General features: G+C 36.0%; 1 protein-coding gene across 1 annotated transcript in view; it reads right to left on the reverse strand.

Moving 5' to 3' along the window:
- The window catches only part of LOC135698192 (M-phase inducer phosphatase), a 431,658-nt gene that overhangs the window by 19,847 nt on the left and 398,134 nt on the right, over positions 1–13,677 (reverse strand). Inside the window, exons 4-6 of the mRNA XM_065218089.1 lie at positions 8,894–9,459; positions 8,702–8,825; positions 2,139–2,713 (exon numbers count right to left, since the gene is read on the reverse strand). Of these exons, the coding sequence (XP_065074161.1) occupies positions 2,144–2,713; positions 8,702–8,825; positions 8,894–9,459 (1,260 nt within the window). The 3' untranslated portion in view covers positions 2,139–2,143. The remainder of the gene's footprint in view (positions 1–2,138; positions 2,714–8,701; positions 8,826–8,893; positions 9,460–13,677) is intronic.

A 13,677-nucleotide genomic window follows, 5' to 3' on the forward strand; every position in this document is an offset into this window, starting at 1 on the left:
AACAAAATGATTGTACTTGACAATAAGGGCATATAAATTGTTTCAAAAGCGCTTTTGAAAAAATGTTAACGTTAACCAATTCTAACCTCTATCGGGCCTGAAAGTTAACGAACAGATTTTCGGTGAACTTATTTGGCACAAATATGTATCCATCAAAATGTTTTATTTACCCACTTTATGCCTCGTACGGAACTCTTAAATAGGGGAAATGGCTCTAATGTTGGCCTATGGATCGCTAAAAATCTGCTATTTATCAATTTTATATGGATAAACGCGTCATTGGGACGATACTAATGGATATTTTTGGTTGGTATTGAAAATTTAGTCGATTGCTGAATTTATGTATGGGCCCAAATTAGGGGCATCTAGGCCGACATTACATCCATTTCCCCTACCAGTAAAATCAATGTTGCGGAATATTCTTAAACGTAGGTAGGTGCTGAACAGCAAAAAAATAATTTTGATATCACGTCAAAGTGGATGCACTACAATCAAGTCGAAAATATGGTGTAATATTACTTGCTAAAAAGGACAAAATTATCATTAATACAATGCATGAACTGACATTACGCTGCTTTTACTGCATTTGTTTATTTATGTGGTCATAAAAATTACATGAAATTTTCGACATGACTGTAGTGCATCCACTTTGATGTGATATCAAAATTATTTTTTTGCTGTGTGGGTTGCTTCTACTCACTTCGCTTCGGTAGTCTCACGTACTTGGAGTATCTTCCAGATCGGGTGATGACGCGAATTAGACCATTTTCAGTGGCGGGTCCAATTTGTATGCCCACATTAGAGCAATTTTCCCCTAGATTGTTGATTTTTCTTAAAACTCACTGAATTTGCATTATGTGTAAGACTTTTAAACAGAGATGTATGCTGGCAAAATATTCTTAAATTGCAAAACTTTTCTTCCAATCCCATCAAAAATAACAGTTATTCGTGATCCATCAAACTGAATACTTTTTGATGTTTGTTCTTTTTAAAACCCCCACACGCATCGATTTCAAAGTTCCAGCACAGTCAAAGGCGCTTTGCCGCTGATCACGGAGGAGGCATCAGCAAAAGACAATATTTATTCCGAGGAACAAAAAGGTAAATAAGCAATCCAAACGACGACAGTTGTTTGCTCGGTTTCACTGCCTTGCCTGTTCGACATGGAGCTTTTTCGTAAGAAAACTTGCTTCTTCCTTCGTGTTGCTCCTTGATGCTTTGTCGCTTGTTGTGTTGGCGTTATTTGCGGCGGATCTAATGATGGAACGATGGTGAGGAAGGAGGAGGGGAGGGGGTGTTAGTGGTGATGGTGTAGGAAGTAACAATAACAATCAGCGTCGTGACGAGCGGACGAGTGGGATGGGGTGGAAAATACCTACCTAGATTGATGGAACTTCGCCGGAGGCCGGAGGGAAGTAATTCCCATGATGGGAAATTAGGTTGATATCGTGTTTCTGAGATTTGATAACATTTGCAATTAATTAAAGGCACTGTTTGTAAAAAGATGTAGCCATTTGCGTTTTAGTTATGTGTAATTGGGTAATTCATGTGGTACATGATACGATTAGCAGTCTACCAATCACAAATCATACATTACTTGTTTTTAAACACATTCGAAGGTATGTTTTGTAATCCAAAAGGGCGAAAATCTTTTACATGTTTGTTTTGTTTAGTTTCCCTAATAAAATTTAAATGGTTATTTTGCTCAATGACATGCTCAGGGTATCATCCAATCCATTTGTAATTATTTTTTTGTTCGGTTAAGCCTTTTTTATTAGGGTTACTTTAATAAATTCATCTTATGTGTTCAAAACAAATTTCAACAAAATAAAATTTCTAAATTCAAACTATCTTACTATGATGCCGTCGTTCTCTGCTTCATATTCACTTATAATATAGGTATAGGCCAATCAACGGGCATCCATTCATAATGTCATGCGAGCAAAGAAGTTGATATAAAATAGTTAGCTGATGCCATCATTTCTGTAACGGATATTTCATCTTCTGTGATGATTCAGACATATTCAGTAACGTAATTAACGAATGACCTATTTTCAATTCATGTAAACTAAGCTCATTTGGAAAAATCATTCTGCAATCAGCAATAAAATCACAACTGGTAACGATGTATAACGTACCTTTTTCATGCTATCAAATTGCCATTCGTTTCCGGTTCGTTAATTTCGCCGGCAGTGGCATAATCTCGGATGGAACTCGATGAGCCATTCCCCGATGATATCTGTTGCTTCGGTCCGATCTCGCTCTCATTACTCCTCCTACGCCGCATTTCGCCTGTCGCTGTCATGGGATTTCCATGGACGTCCCCCTCCCGATATAGTTCGTGGGACGTGTCGTTCAGTAAATATTGATCACTTTTATTGTTACCATTGTCATCCTCATTTTCATCGCCATCACGCTCGACGTTTGTTCCCTCGAGATGTAGCTGCTGATTGGTGTTGCCGCCTTTTGGGTTGTTTTTGTCGTTGGGGGTGGCACTGTAGCTGGATGAGTCGTTACTGGCATGGGGATTTTCAGTGGCGCCAAAGTCTTGTTCGTCATGGCGACAGTCGTCAGTCAGATCGTCCCGCTGGCTGTGGCTGCTGGTGCCAGAGCAGAAATACGATTGATTTACGATGAAATTTTCCTCCGTATCGTATGACTTATCCGAATATTCCGAGTACGTGTCGAAGTCATCACAGTCGAAGTATTGGCTCTGGGAAATAAAATGTAAGCACAAAGAACATCATTAGCTAAACATCCAGACGTTTGAAATCTGTGTAGTTCGATTCTAATGACAAAGTCATGATCAATTTTCCTCCGAAACGAATGCCTGAAATATTAAACGAACCTTCTCTGAAACTTTTTCTACTGAACAATCCAAGCGAGAAATTTCTCGAAAATCCCAAAAGGCCCAACTTCTATTTAAATGGTAATAACTTCGTAATTAATGGGTGGTAAATATTATTCATGTACTGTGTTGTGCACGAGTGACGTGATGCTTCTTGGCACATCAGACTGGTTGCTTCAAATGAACTGCCAACTGTCGGAATGAGTGACTAACTTCAGTCTCTGTTTGGAATTCTGCTATCCTTCCATCACCATCAGAATCAGGCAGCGACCAGCATGATAGAACTCATTGAATATTCAGCTTTTTCCCCTTATCGCATTGTTCGGTTTTCATCCGTGCGAATTGAGCAATGGTTAGGATGAAATAATGAATTTTGAACATGACGTGAATATTCAATAGGTAAGCTTAATGCATCCCCAATTCAACGGTAATTCTAGTCACCGCATATAGAGAAAAAGCAATAATATTGGCCTATGGATCTAATGATAAAGGCTGTCGATGAAATCCTAAATTTTCCATTTTGTTTTAAATTACTGTTGTAGCTGCTCAGATTTACTTTACTGCCCTTGTTTTGACGTAGGACTACGTCTGTGATTTCTATATGGAGGTACACTTTGTGACAACCGAAAATGAAATATGCAACAAAATTTTGAAAGATTTTGAACGCTAATAACTCAGCTGCCCCTGAACCAATTTCAATAATTTTATCACCAATGGATCAAATATATTTATACGCATCTATTAAATTTAAGACTTTATCATTTTTCAAAATGTCACTATTGAAAGTTGTACGAATGTGCAACTGTTGCTTTGATAATTAAATTATCACCGATTGCCTGTGAAAAGCGATTTCCCTAACACAGATTCCAAAGTTGAATTCCACCTGGTATCACCAAACGTTGTTAATTCAATCACCGCGTAGTGAGTGGTGGTGTTCTCCAGTGCACAACGAAAGGTTGTCTGGAAGCAGCGAGCTGCAGCCCGCATGAACAGCGTTGCCAGGTCATTTTCAGAAAAATCTGGACCAGTTAAAATATTAAATCTGGAAAAATCTGGAATGCTCCAAAAAATCCTGGTTTTAACATAATGCTATTGAAATCAAAGTAATGTGCCAATCTTCCGTAAAAATCGGTCAGTATGATCAGCTGGAATTTATTAGTACTTTAAATAAATTGGTTATGAATTACATGTTTAAATAAATTATTAAAAGCAAATAACTTGTTAGCATTGTTAAATCATCCAAAAGTTGAAAAGTATTGACACAGTGTGCCTAAAAAGATTAAATATCCATTTCGCAGCAGTTCAAAAATTGAATTAAATGTGGGTAAAATACTGCAGAAAATATTTTTCGAATTGTTTTTTAAACTGTAACTAATTTAAAAAGAATGAGAAGCAAAGAATTAACCAAATTTGATGGGATGGATTTTTTAAAACTAATATTCGATGTAATCCTTACTTTTTGATGCAGTACCAGAATATAAAGATTTTATTATTTGTAAATAATTCTAATATTACCCTGAGATTGATCACACAACCAATTTAATTCTTGACATCATACAACACACAACACCCAATAGACAAGTAGGTAATTTTATTTTGAAGCAAAATTCACCTGGCTGAAGTGGGAATGTGGGGCCTCGTAGCCTAGTCAGGAAAGGAACGGTATTAACTACCAAGCCGGAGACGGCGGGTTTCTATTCCCGGTTCGGTCTAGGGAATCTTTCGGGTTGGAAATTTTCTCGACTCCCCTGGACATTGTATCATTGTACTTGCCAATATGCAAACTCATGCATTGGTATTGGCATCAAAAGTTCTCAATTAATAACTGAAGAAGTGTATTTAGAACACTAAGTTGAGAGCACGCAATAAGCTTGAAATGCGAATAAGAAGAAGAAGTGAAGTAGGAATCAAAGCCTAACATCGTGGTACTCACACAAAGTTTACCTAAACTACGGGTAACTCCACTATTCGCATGACCGTTACGAATAATTTTACGCTAAAGAATCATTTTATTATATTACTAAAATGAAAGTCTGATAGCGTCATTTTTGAAGTCTCAGTATTTTTAAATGATTATAAATTCCGGAATTACTATTTTTTCTGGGTCCCAGATCATGAAATTTTTGATTAGTCTGAATATACTTGGAATTCTTTACAGGATATCTTCGCCCTTTTTTTAAGTTCCATTTGAATGATCCTAGAATTTCATCATGCTTATTTTCGGGATTCCCTTGAAAAATCTTGATAATATCCAAACTTTTACCAGTAACATTCTAAGAGTTCATAGGTAATCTCTTATAAATTACTTTCCAATTCCACAATGCCCACAAACTGGTAAGAGTTGGCATAATTTTTTGCCCATTTTTCCCTATGAAATTCTTAAAATATTCTTAATAATTTCCTCGGTGCACTCTTCAGAATGACCGTCACACTCTTCTCAGACTTATCCGATAATTCTCTTTGAACTGCTTTGTAGGTATTGTCAGAATTGTTTTGAAATCCTCTTCAGTATTTCGTAAGTACTCATGTACTTTGCGAAAATGGATTTGAAAGACTCCCAGAAATTGCGCATAATTCCGTTAAAAAGTCTTAACATTTTATTAAAATGAATCTCTATAGAAAAATTGGACAGAATTCAATTGAAATTATTTTCACGATTCGTATAAGCATACTCCTTATGTTTCATCATAACAATTTTCTATGATTTCTCTTCCGGATTGTATTTCCTACACACAACGAAAATGTCATGTAAATTTAGGTTCCCTGAGACCGACACATGTAAGCGGCCTTTTTGACATAAGAATCAGTTGAAAAAAAACAAGAAGATCAATTCAATGAAACGTTCTCTTCGTCGATTTGCATATGTTTCGGTTTGAAAACACTTAATTTTACATGAAATGTTATTTTACGTTCCATGATTTACGTCCAATATGGATTACGTCTTGTGTAAAATTAGTTATTTCTAAGTGTGTATATTCACGAAATCTCCACGCAATTGTCATCAAAGTTGACAGTTGACACCGTCTTCAACCAGAGGTTGCACAGACTGAATATTTAACACAAGACAACGGAAAACACACCACACCCAGTAGATCAGTAGGAAAATTTTATGCTTGCCAAAATTTGCACGGGCTGGAGCAGGCATCAAATCCTCACTTTGTGGCACTCACAATTCGCCTGACGAAACCCACAAAGATGGATGGAACGCTACTCAGAATTAGCGTGCAGTTCTCCTTTTGATTTCACAAGGAATTCGCCTCACACTTCTCTGTGAACTATTTTCAGAATTACCTTAAAATTCCAATAATGTCCAACGTTGATGGCCTTTGATAACAAAAGTAGCAAGTTTGGATCTCGGGGGCTTCCCTTAGCTTGGTCGGTAAAGGCGCAGCTACGAAGCAAGACCATGCTGGAGATGGCTGGGTTCAATTCCCGGTCCATTCTAGGAATTTTTTGGGCTGGAAAATTTCTCGACTTCCCTAGGCATAGAAGTATGATTGGACTTGCCACACAATTATACAAATGCAAAAATGGTACAGGCATCGAAAGCTCTCAATTAATAATAACTGTGGAAGTGTATCTAGAACACTAAGTTGAGAGCACGCAATAAGCTAATATGCGATATGCAATAAGCTTGAAATGCGAAGAAGAAAAAGAAGAAGTTTAGATTTTTATGTTTTTATTAGAGGGCAAATCAATTGCAGTGTCATTTTTAAAGCAACATGTTTAAAAAAACCTGGGAAAATCTGGAACATATTTACAAAATATGAAAATATACTTGGTTTGCCTGTGTATCTGGCAAGACGACTAAAAATCTGGACTACTGGCAACACTGCACATGAGCATCCATAGAAGGAGGAAGAAGCTGCACCGCTATTGATCGGAATCAGTAGCTCTTCGTGATTTTCTGTGGGCCATCTATGTCAAGCGCGTCATACTAAAGAGTATAAACAGAGAGAACCCCGCTCAAATTCCTATTCCTACACAAAACACAAGCTCCTGCTGCAGTTAACAAATAAAATTTATTATATAAGTGACCATTGCGTACAACCCCATAGGGCTGCCCTTTGTAGTTTTTCTTTCGGAATGACGGGCAAGTGAATCAGCTTCCTTTACATTAAGCTATTAAATGAGAGAATAAAAAAAAGGTTTAAATTTAGTATTTGATAGAAGCTTCTAAAAGACATTTGAGCCCACAAATAAACTTATTGAAAAAAGAAGATTCTAAAAGTTGCTTCTGAAATATACTTCTAAGAAGCATGTAAAGGATGCTTTTAATAGAAGCTTCAAAAATAAGCTTTTAGAAGAACTTTTAATTAAAACTACTAAATTTTCTAAAGCTTTTAAAGAAGCTTTTAAAACAAACTTCTAAGAGAAATTATTTTTCAAGAAGCTTTTAAAAGACGCCTCCTTTTAAATGGAACTTGGAAAGAAGCTTTATAAACGAAGTTTCTACTATATGCTTTTAAATGAAGCTTCTTAAATTAGCCTTCAAAAGATATTTCTGAAAGAAGTTGTAAAAGAAGCTTTTAAACACAGCTTTGAGAGTAAGCATTTAAAAGAAACTTTATAAAAAAGACTTTATAAAAGCATTCAAAATATGTTTTTAAAATAAGCTTTTAAAAGATGCTTTTAAAAGTAGCTTTTAAAAGAAACTGTTAAAAAGCCTTTAAAAGAAGCTTTTAAGGGAAAAATTTTAAAAAAGGTTTTTAAATATGCTTTTAATCAGAACTGGTAAATATCACGGCCGTCATGTGACAATGAGAAAGTAGGGCCTCTCACTTTTACGGGACGAAACTACCTATCTTGAGCTTTCTTGTCATTTTCCAATGATCAAGCACTCACGAGAATAATTCTTATGCGGTTTTGACATCAACATTTCTAACTGATTTAGATGAATTTATGCAAGTAACCGTGTGTAATCGGTAGAGTCTATATATTTTAAAGATTTCCTCGATACAAGAAACTTCAATAGCAATACATGAGCTACTATTCACGCTTTTAAAAGAAACACTTAGAAGCACTTTCTAACAATAGCTTTGTAAAAACTTTTAATAGAAACCTCTGATGAAGCTTTTAAATTATGCTTTTAAAAGAAGTTTCTAGAAGAAGCATTTTAAAGATGGTTCTAAAAGAAGTTTTAAAAGAAGCTTCAAATAAAAGCCTCTAATCTAAACTTTTTGATGAAGGTTCTAAACTAATCTTTTACTAGAAGTGTTTAATAGAATAAATGGTTTAAAATAGCGTTTAAAAGGAGCTTCTAATAGTAACTTTTTATGAAGATTGTGATGAAAATAGACGTTTATGCCGAAGTAAATCTCTACCCTGAGCATGCATTGGTGAACGCGAAATCCCTGGGACGATACTGATGGATATTTTTGGTCCCTTTTGAAAATTTAGTTGATTTTTGAATTTATGTATGGGCCCAAATTAGGGGCAATTAGGCCGACATTTCCACTATTTGTTTACAAAAATGGGTAGGTTTATTTCAATTGATATTGATATTATTAATTGCATGATATGAATTTATTCAAATTATGAACATTATCTGTAATGTTAATCGATAGCAATTTATGTACATCATATTGAACAGGAATTTGATCTACTTTCAGTTAAAGTTTTTAACGAAATGTATATGCTGAGGTCGGCTGGCGCAAAGTTCTAGTTGAGCAGAATTAATTCAAGAATTTCTCGTTTGACCCGATAGTACAACAAATATAATGAGGCCAGTTGGACATGTAGTGCCTCCTCTAAGATGGATGCTAGTGACGGTTATTGATTGATAATTTAACCACCCTATTCATTGGAATTACCTTACACAACCCAACGATCCGACAGAATAAAGAAACCCACCTGGCAATCAATGCAACGACAGCTGTCACTGAGAGTGCACTTGATTCCGAGAAGCTGGGCCGCCTCGTTGTACAGGTCCTTAGCGGTTTTCTCCTCGCTCTGGACTGGGCTGGATTTTCTCCTGCTGTTTGAATAAAAATTTAACATGGATTAAATCCTGAAATCAGGGCTACTATGTAGTGTCCAACGTACCTTTGACATCGACTGAAGATGTCACTCCCACTAATTCCACTACTACTACTACTGCTGTTGTTGTTGTTGTTGTTGTTATTGTTGTTGTTGTTGTTGTTACTGTTGAGGCTGGTGCTATTGGTGCCTTTACGTATTCGGTCCTCGTCGAAGAGCTTCCATATTTTGGCAATCTTCGAGTTTGTTCGACCGTTGTTGTTGCTGTAGTTTGTCGTTTGATGGTGGTGCTGGTGCAACTGGGGATGGTTGGATCTGTACCTTATTAGATCGCTAGTTTCGACAAAGTTGTTGCTGGCAGTTGAATGGCTCGTATGGTGGTTGAGGCTAGTGCCAATAGTGCTACAGGTTCCGCTGAAGCCGCAGTTCTGCAGCGGATGGTACAGAGGCTGTTGGCTGAGGGGATGATTTTGAGGGTTGGTGGCACCGTTGCTGATGCCGCTGGCAATGTTGGAACTACTGTTGGTGCTGTTGTTCGATTTGCTACATGGCTGCATTTCGGCAGCTGTTCTATTATTCACTGTTAATGCTCTTCCAGCCGGTGAACCGAATAATTCTATCATGTCGAAATCCTGCAAAAGGGAACGGTTGGAATTTTTCTCTGTTATTTTACGTGATGCAGTGGTATAAATTTCAATCGTGTGAGTTGATAGGGATGATTCCAGGGCTTGGAGGGTTTTATGAACTGTTTTATGCATGCTATTGGTGGGACGAGACCTAGGATAGGTTGTAAGAGAGATGTAATCAAGGCTATAATATTTGAATTTACAGCTATGGGAAATTGGTCATGGGTAATTTACTGGATTTGGTTTGAAATTTGTGATTTAACATCATTGTTATACAGCTATTCCATAGCAAAACAATAAAGTGGTTCTCAGAATTTGGAAAAAAAAATCTAGTTTTGTTCCTTATCACAAAATATAAGACCTATACTTTTTTATTTTGTCATTGGGGTGACCATTTTTATGTTAGAGTGGTTAAAAAAATCGATTGTTTTCGATAATTTTTTTTTCAAAAATGTCTTTTTTCAAAAAATCAAAAATCAAAAGATACGATACCGCTTGGCCGTTTTCCAAGATCAAAATATCAAATGAAAGGTAATTAAAGATACTTTTATGAAACATACAATGATATTCTAAATTGGGATTTTGTATTGAAAACTAGTGATTGTATTTGGTTTTTATGGTTTTCATGGTTTCTAGACAGAGGGTGCAATATAGTATATTGTTATATTTTTCCTTGAAAATTTAGGCTTTTTCTGACAACATTTAAAAAATCAGCGATGTATTTTTTTCATTTTTGAGTTCTATATTTTTGAAGTTATCAAGTTTTGGGTTTCATGGTTATGGTAGTCTAGGATCAGAAATTGAAATAAGTGTAGATAATGTAACCATGTTACAGTCACTATAAATCAATGGAGACGCATGGTAGTCAAGTCGCATAGGAGTATTCGAGAAAAACCTCTGTCTACAAACCACGAAAACCATAAAAAAAAACAAATACAATCAATGTTTAGCAATACAACGTTTTAATTTTTGATATCATTGTACTTTTTCTTAAATTTATTTTTAATTACCTTTCATTCGATATTTTGATCTTTGAAATCGGCTCAGTGGTTCAAAAGTAATGAATTTTTGAAGAAATTGGAAACATGGAAATGGTCACCCTAATGATAAAATAAAAAATACGGGTGCAGTAAAGCCGTTGGTCCCGGCCCATGTGTGTTGAATGGGTGCGATATCCTACGCAGGTGTGGAAGCTGCCTCTCTTGCACATTCGATTGCCGTCAATGGATGGCAATCGATGTCCGTCGGTGATTGGTACTAGATTGCGGAACAGAGACCGACGTTAAATATAGAAAAGAAGAAAGAAGATTTGTGCGTTTCACAAAAAAATAGAAATTAGTTGGCCCAATTTTGTGAAATTGCTGGTAGAAAGTCACACCAAAACTGCTTGACAAGTGGTCAATTGAGGCATTTTTCCATAAAAATTGTACGCTCAGTCATTCAAAACAGGGATTGGGTACCATCACGGAAGAATAAACATGCTGACTGAGCTACTGACTGAGTGCTCGGTTTCACTGACTCCAAACAAACTTTTATAGAACATTATAATACTATCATTAGTAAAGCAGCATTCTGTTTGCTTCATTAAAAGGTTCAGTCATAATTTCGAAGACCCATACACTATTAAGCTATTATATACCACATATGTAAGGCCAATTATGGAATACTGCAACCTAGTATGGAATCCATACATTTCCATACACGAAGAACGCATAGAATCTGTCCAAAAACAGTTCCTTTTAAATGCTTTACGTAAATTGAATTGGACTGCATTTCCATTACCATCTTATGATGCGCGCTGCATGCTCATCAATATACAAACACTTAAGGAGCGCCGCCAATTTGCAATGCTTTTCTTCATCAACGACATTATTTCAATGCGCATAGATTCGCCAGAAATTCTCGCACAATTAAACTTTTACACACCTTGTCGATATCTTAGAACACGGAATTTATTTTCTGAAAAATCGTACAGAACAAACTATGCAAAAAATAGCCCAATAAATGGAATGATGCGCCTGTATAATTTGCATTGCGGTACTATTGACATCACTATGTCCAAGCAGCAAATAAAAACTAAGCTAAAACATAATAGAATTAATGCATAGTATGTAAGTAAACATTGTAATAATCATTGTATGTAGTCTAGACTGTTTTTATATAGTATATAGTTTTTATATAGTATGTGTAACATATTTTACAAACATATTAAAACAACAATTTTCGTGATTTTTTTCCTGTTTAAAAAAATATTCAAACCATCAGGTATGAAATGTATTTCCAATTTAGCCATAACATATCCAATGTTGTATTCTTATTGCTTATGATGTTTTCTGATTATATATTCATTCAAAGTTTAATATTTAAAGAACATAATTGTTTGAGTTTCTTCCATTTTTTTTCTACATTCATCGAGCATTATCAAAGTAACCCCAAATCAAAGAACTGAGGTTCGGTCACAAAACTAAAAAAATAGTGTAAATGCTTAAATTTCCGTTAGTCATATTACTAACAAATTAACTCTTGGATCGGACTCTTGGATCCGACTTAAAATAAATTTTTGGCGAGCACTTTTGTCTGGTGCATTTTTTTTTCGAGTACAGGCCTCACTAAGTATAAGAAAAGTCCGTTATGTAGGAGTGGATAGTATTAAAAAGCAATCTGTTGAATTAAGTAAAATATTAATGTGCCCTATGAATTCTTTCAATTACTGAGCATTACACGTTAATTATATGTTGATAACGATAAATGATATGCTTGTATTACTCTAATTCATATTTGAATGTACACGCACTGTAGCTATATATCTTTTTTTATGTATTTGAAGATGATGTTTTCCGATATACGTAGAACCTGTCACAACTTGGACCTGTAAGAGGTAAAATATCAACGTGTTGTTAAAAATAATCACTTATTCACCTTCATGTAAATCCGAACCGAATAATTCATTCCTGTGTGCTAGATCGAGAAAGTGCGAACAAATGTCCAAAAACTTTTTGTTTGGCCCTGTTAATTTTTCGTTTCTAATAGAGTGTAAGTGGTCACGGTAGTCGACACATTTTCTGTGATAATCGACTGCCTTTGCCTACGACACTTAAAAAACAAGCTAGTACAGTACCAAACTAAAAGGTCATATGACAGGCTCTGTCATACGACACTGTCGCCGAAAACCGTCGCGAATGTATGTATTTTGGTTTTTCTTATAATAAGAGCTGCTGATGTTGTGCTTGTGTGAATTCTGAACATACCAAGGAATGATGTCCTAGTAAACACATTTCTGATCAGATATGGTTTAATTAACACAAAATTGAGGAATTATGAGCGAGTGTAGTAAAAAACGTCAACTGTTTCAAACCCTGGTCTGTATTACCATAAAGGTAACTCTAAGACCAGAAGGTCCGAAGAAACGAGCTCAACTTTTTGGCTCAACTCTGGTTCTATCTTCGGTTCCAAGCTAATCGATGCACCCCTCGAAACATAGGAAAATCGACGAACCCCTCATTTTATCTGCACGCAATGAATGTTAGTTCCGTTTCCTATCATCCTCTGTTCATGAACATCGCAGCGAATGTTAGAAGTTGACCTTACAGGCGATGTAATGGTTTTTTGTCTTTTTTATTTTGTGATCTATCTACGCTTTCGACTATACCAGTAAGCTTGTAGAACGACGCACATTGTAGAACAGAAAAAGCATACGAAGCCGACAGTTAGCCCATGCATTATCTGTCAAAAAACCCGAAAACGTGTCTATTGTGCGCCAGCCTTTAGCTTCGGCGATCCGCTTGGTTTCGATCGCAAACTCCTTCTCCTGGATCTCCTCTTCGAGGTCCGTTCGAGGTCTTTCAGCTCTTTCTCGGCAGCCAACTCTTCGTCATGTTCATCGGGATTGGTACAATAAGCGGATGCACATATGATATAATAATTGGAACAGAAACTAGTTGGTCTGATAGTATTAATAGCGAAGAAGTAAATTTTGCGTTATTCGATGTGACCGCGATTTATCATTATCAGGTAAAAAATCAGGTGGTGGTGTACTTATTGCTGTGAACGCTACATTTCAAGCTTAACAAATTGCTAGCGAAAGCCAAAAAGAAATTGAAGATGTGTGGGTTAAAATTTTAATAAACGGCGAAGAACATCTTTTCGCTTCTGTCTACTTTCCTCCACACTTTTCCAAAAAACCAGCTTACGAAAAGTTTTTCACTGCTGCAGAACTGAAAATTC

The sequence above is a fragment of the Ochlerotatus camptorhynchus genome, unplaced genomic scaffold (assembly GCF_037179485.1).
Source record: "Ochlerotatus camptorhynchus isolate MF236.1 unplaced genomic scaffold, CSIRO-AGI_Acam_v1.1 ptg000083l, whole genome shotgun sequence".
Taxonomy (NCBI): Eukaryota; Metazoa; Arthropoda; class Insecta; order Diptera; family Culicidae; genus Ochlerotatus; species Ochlerotatus camptorhynchus.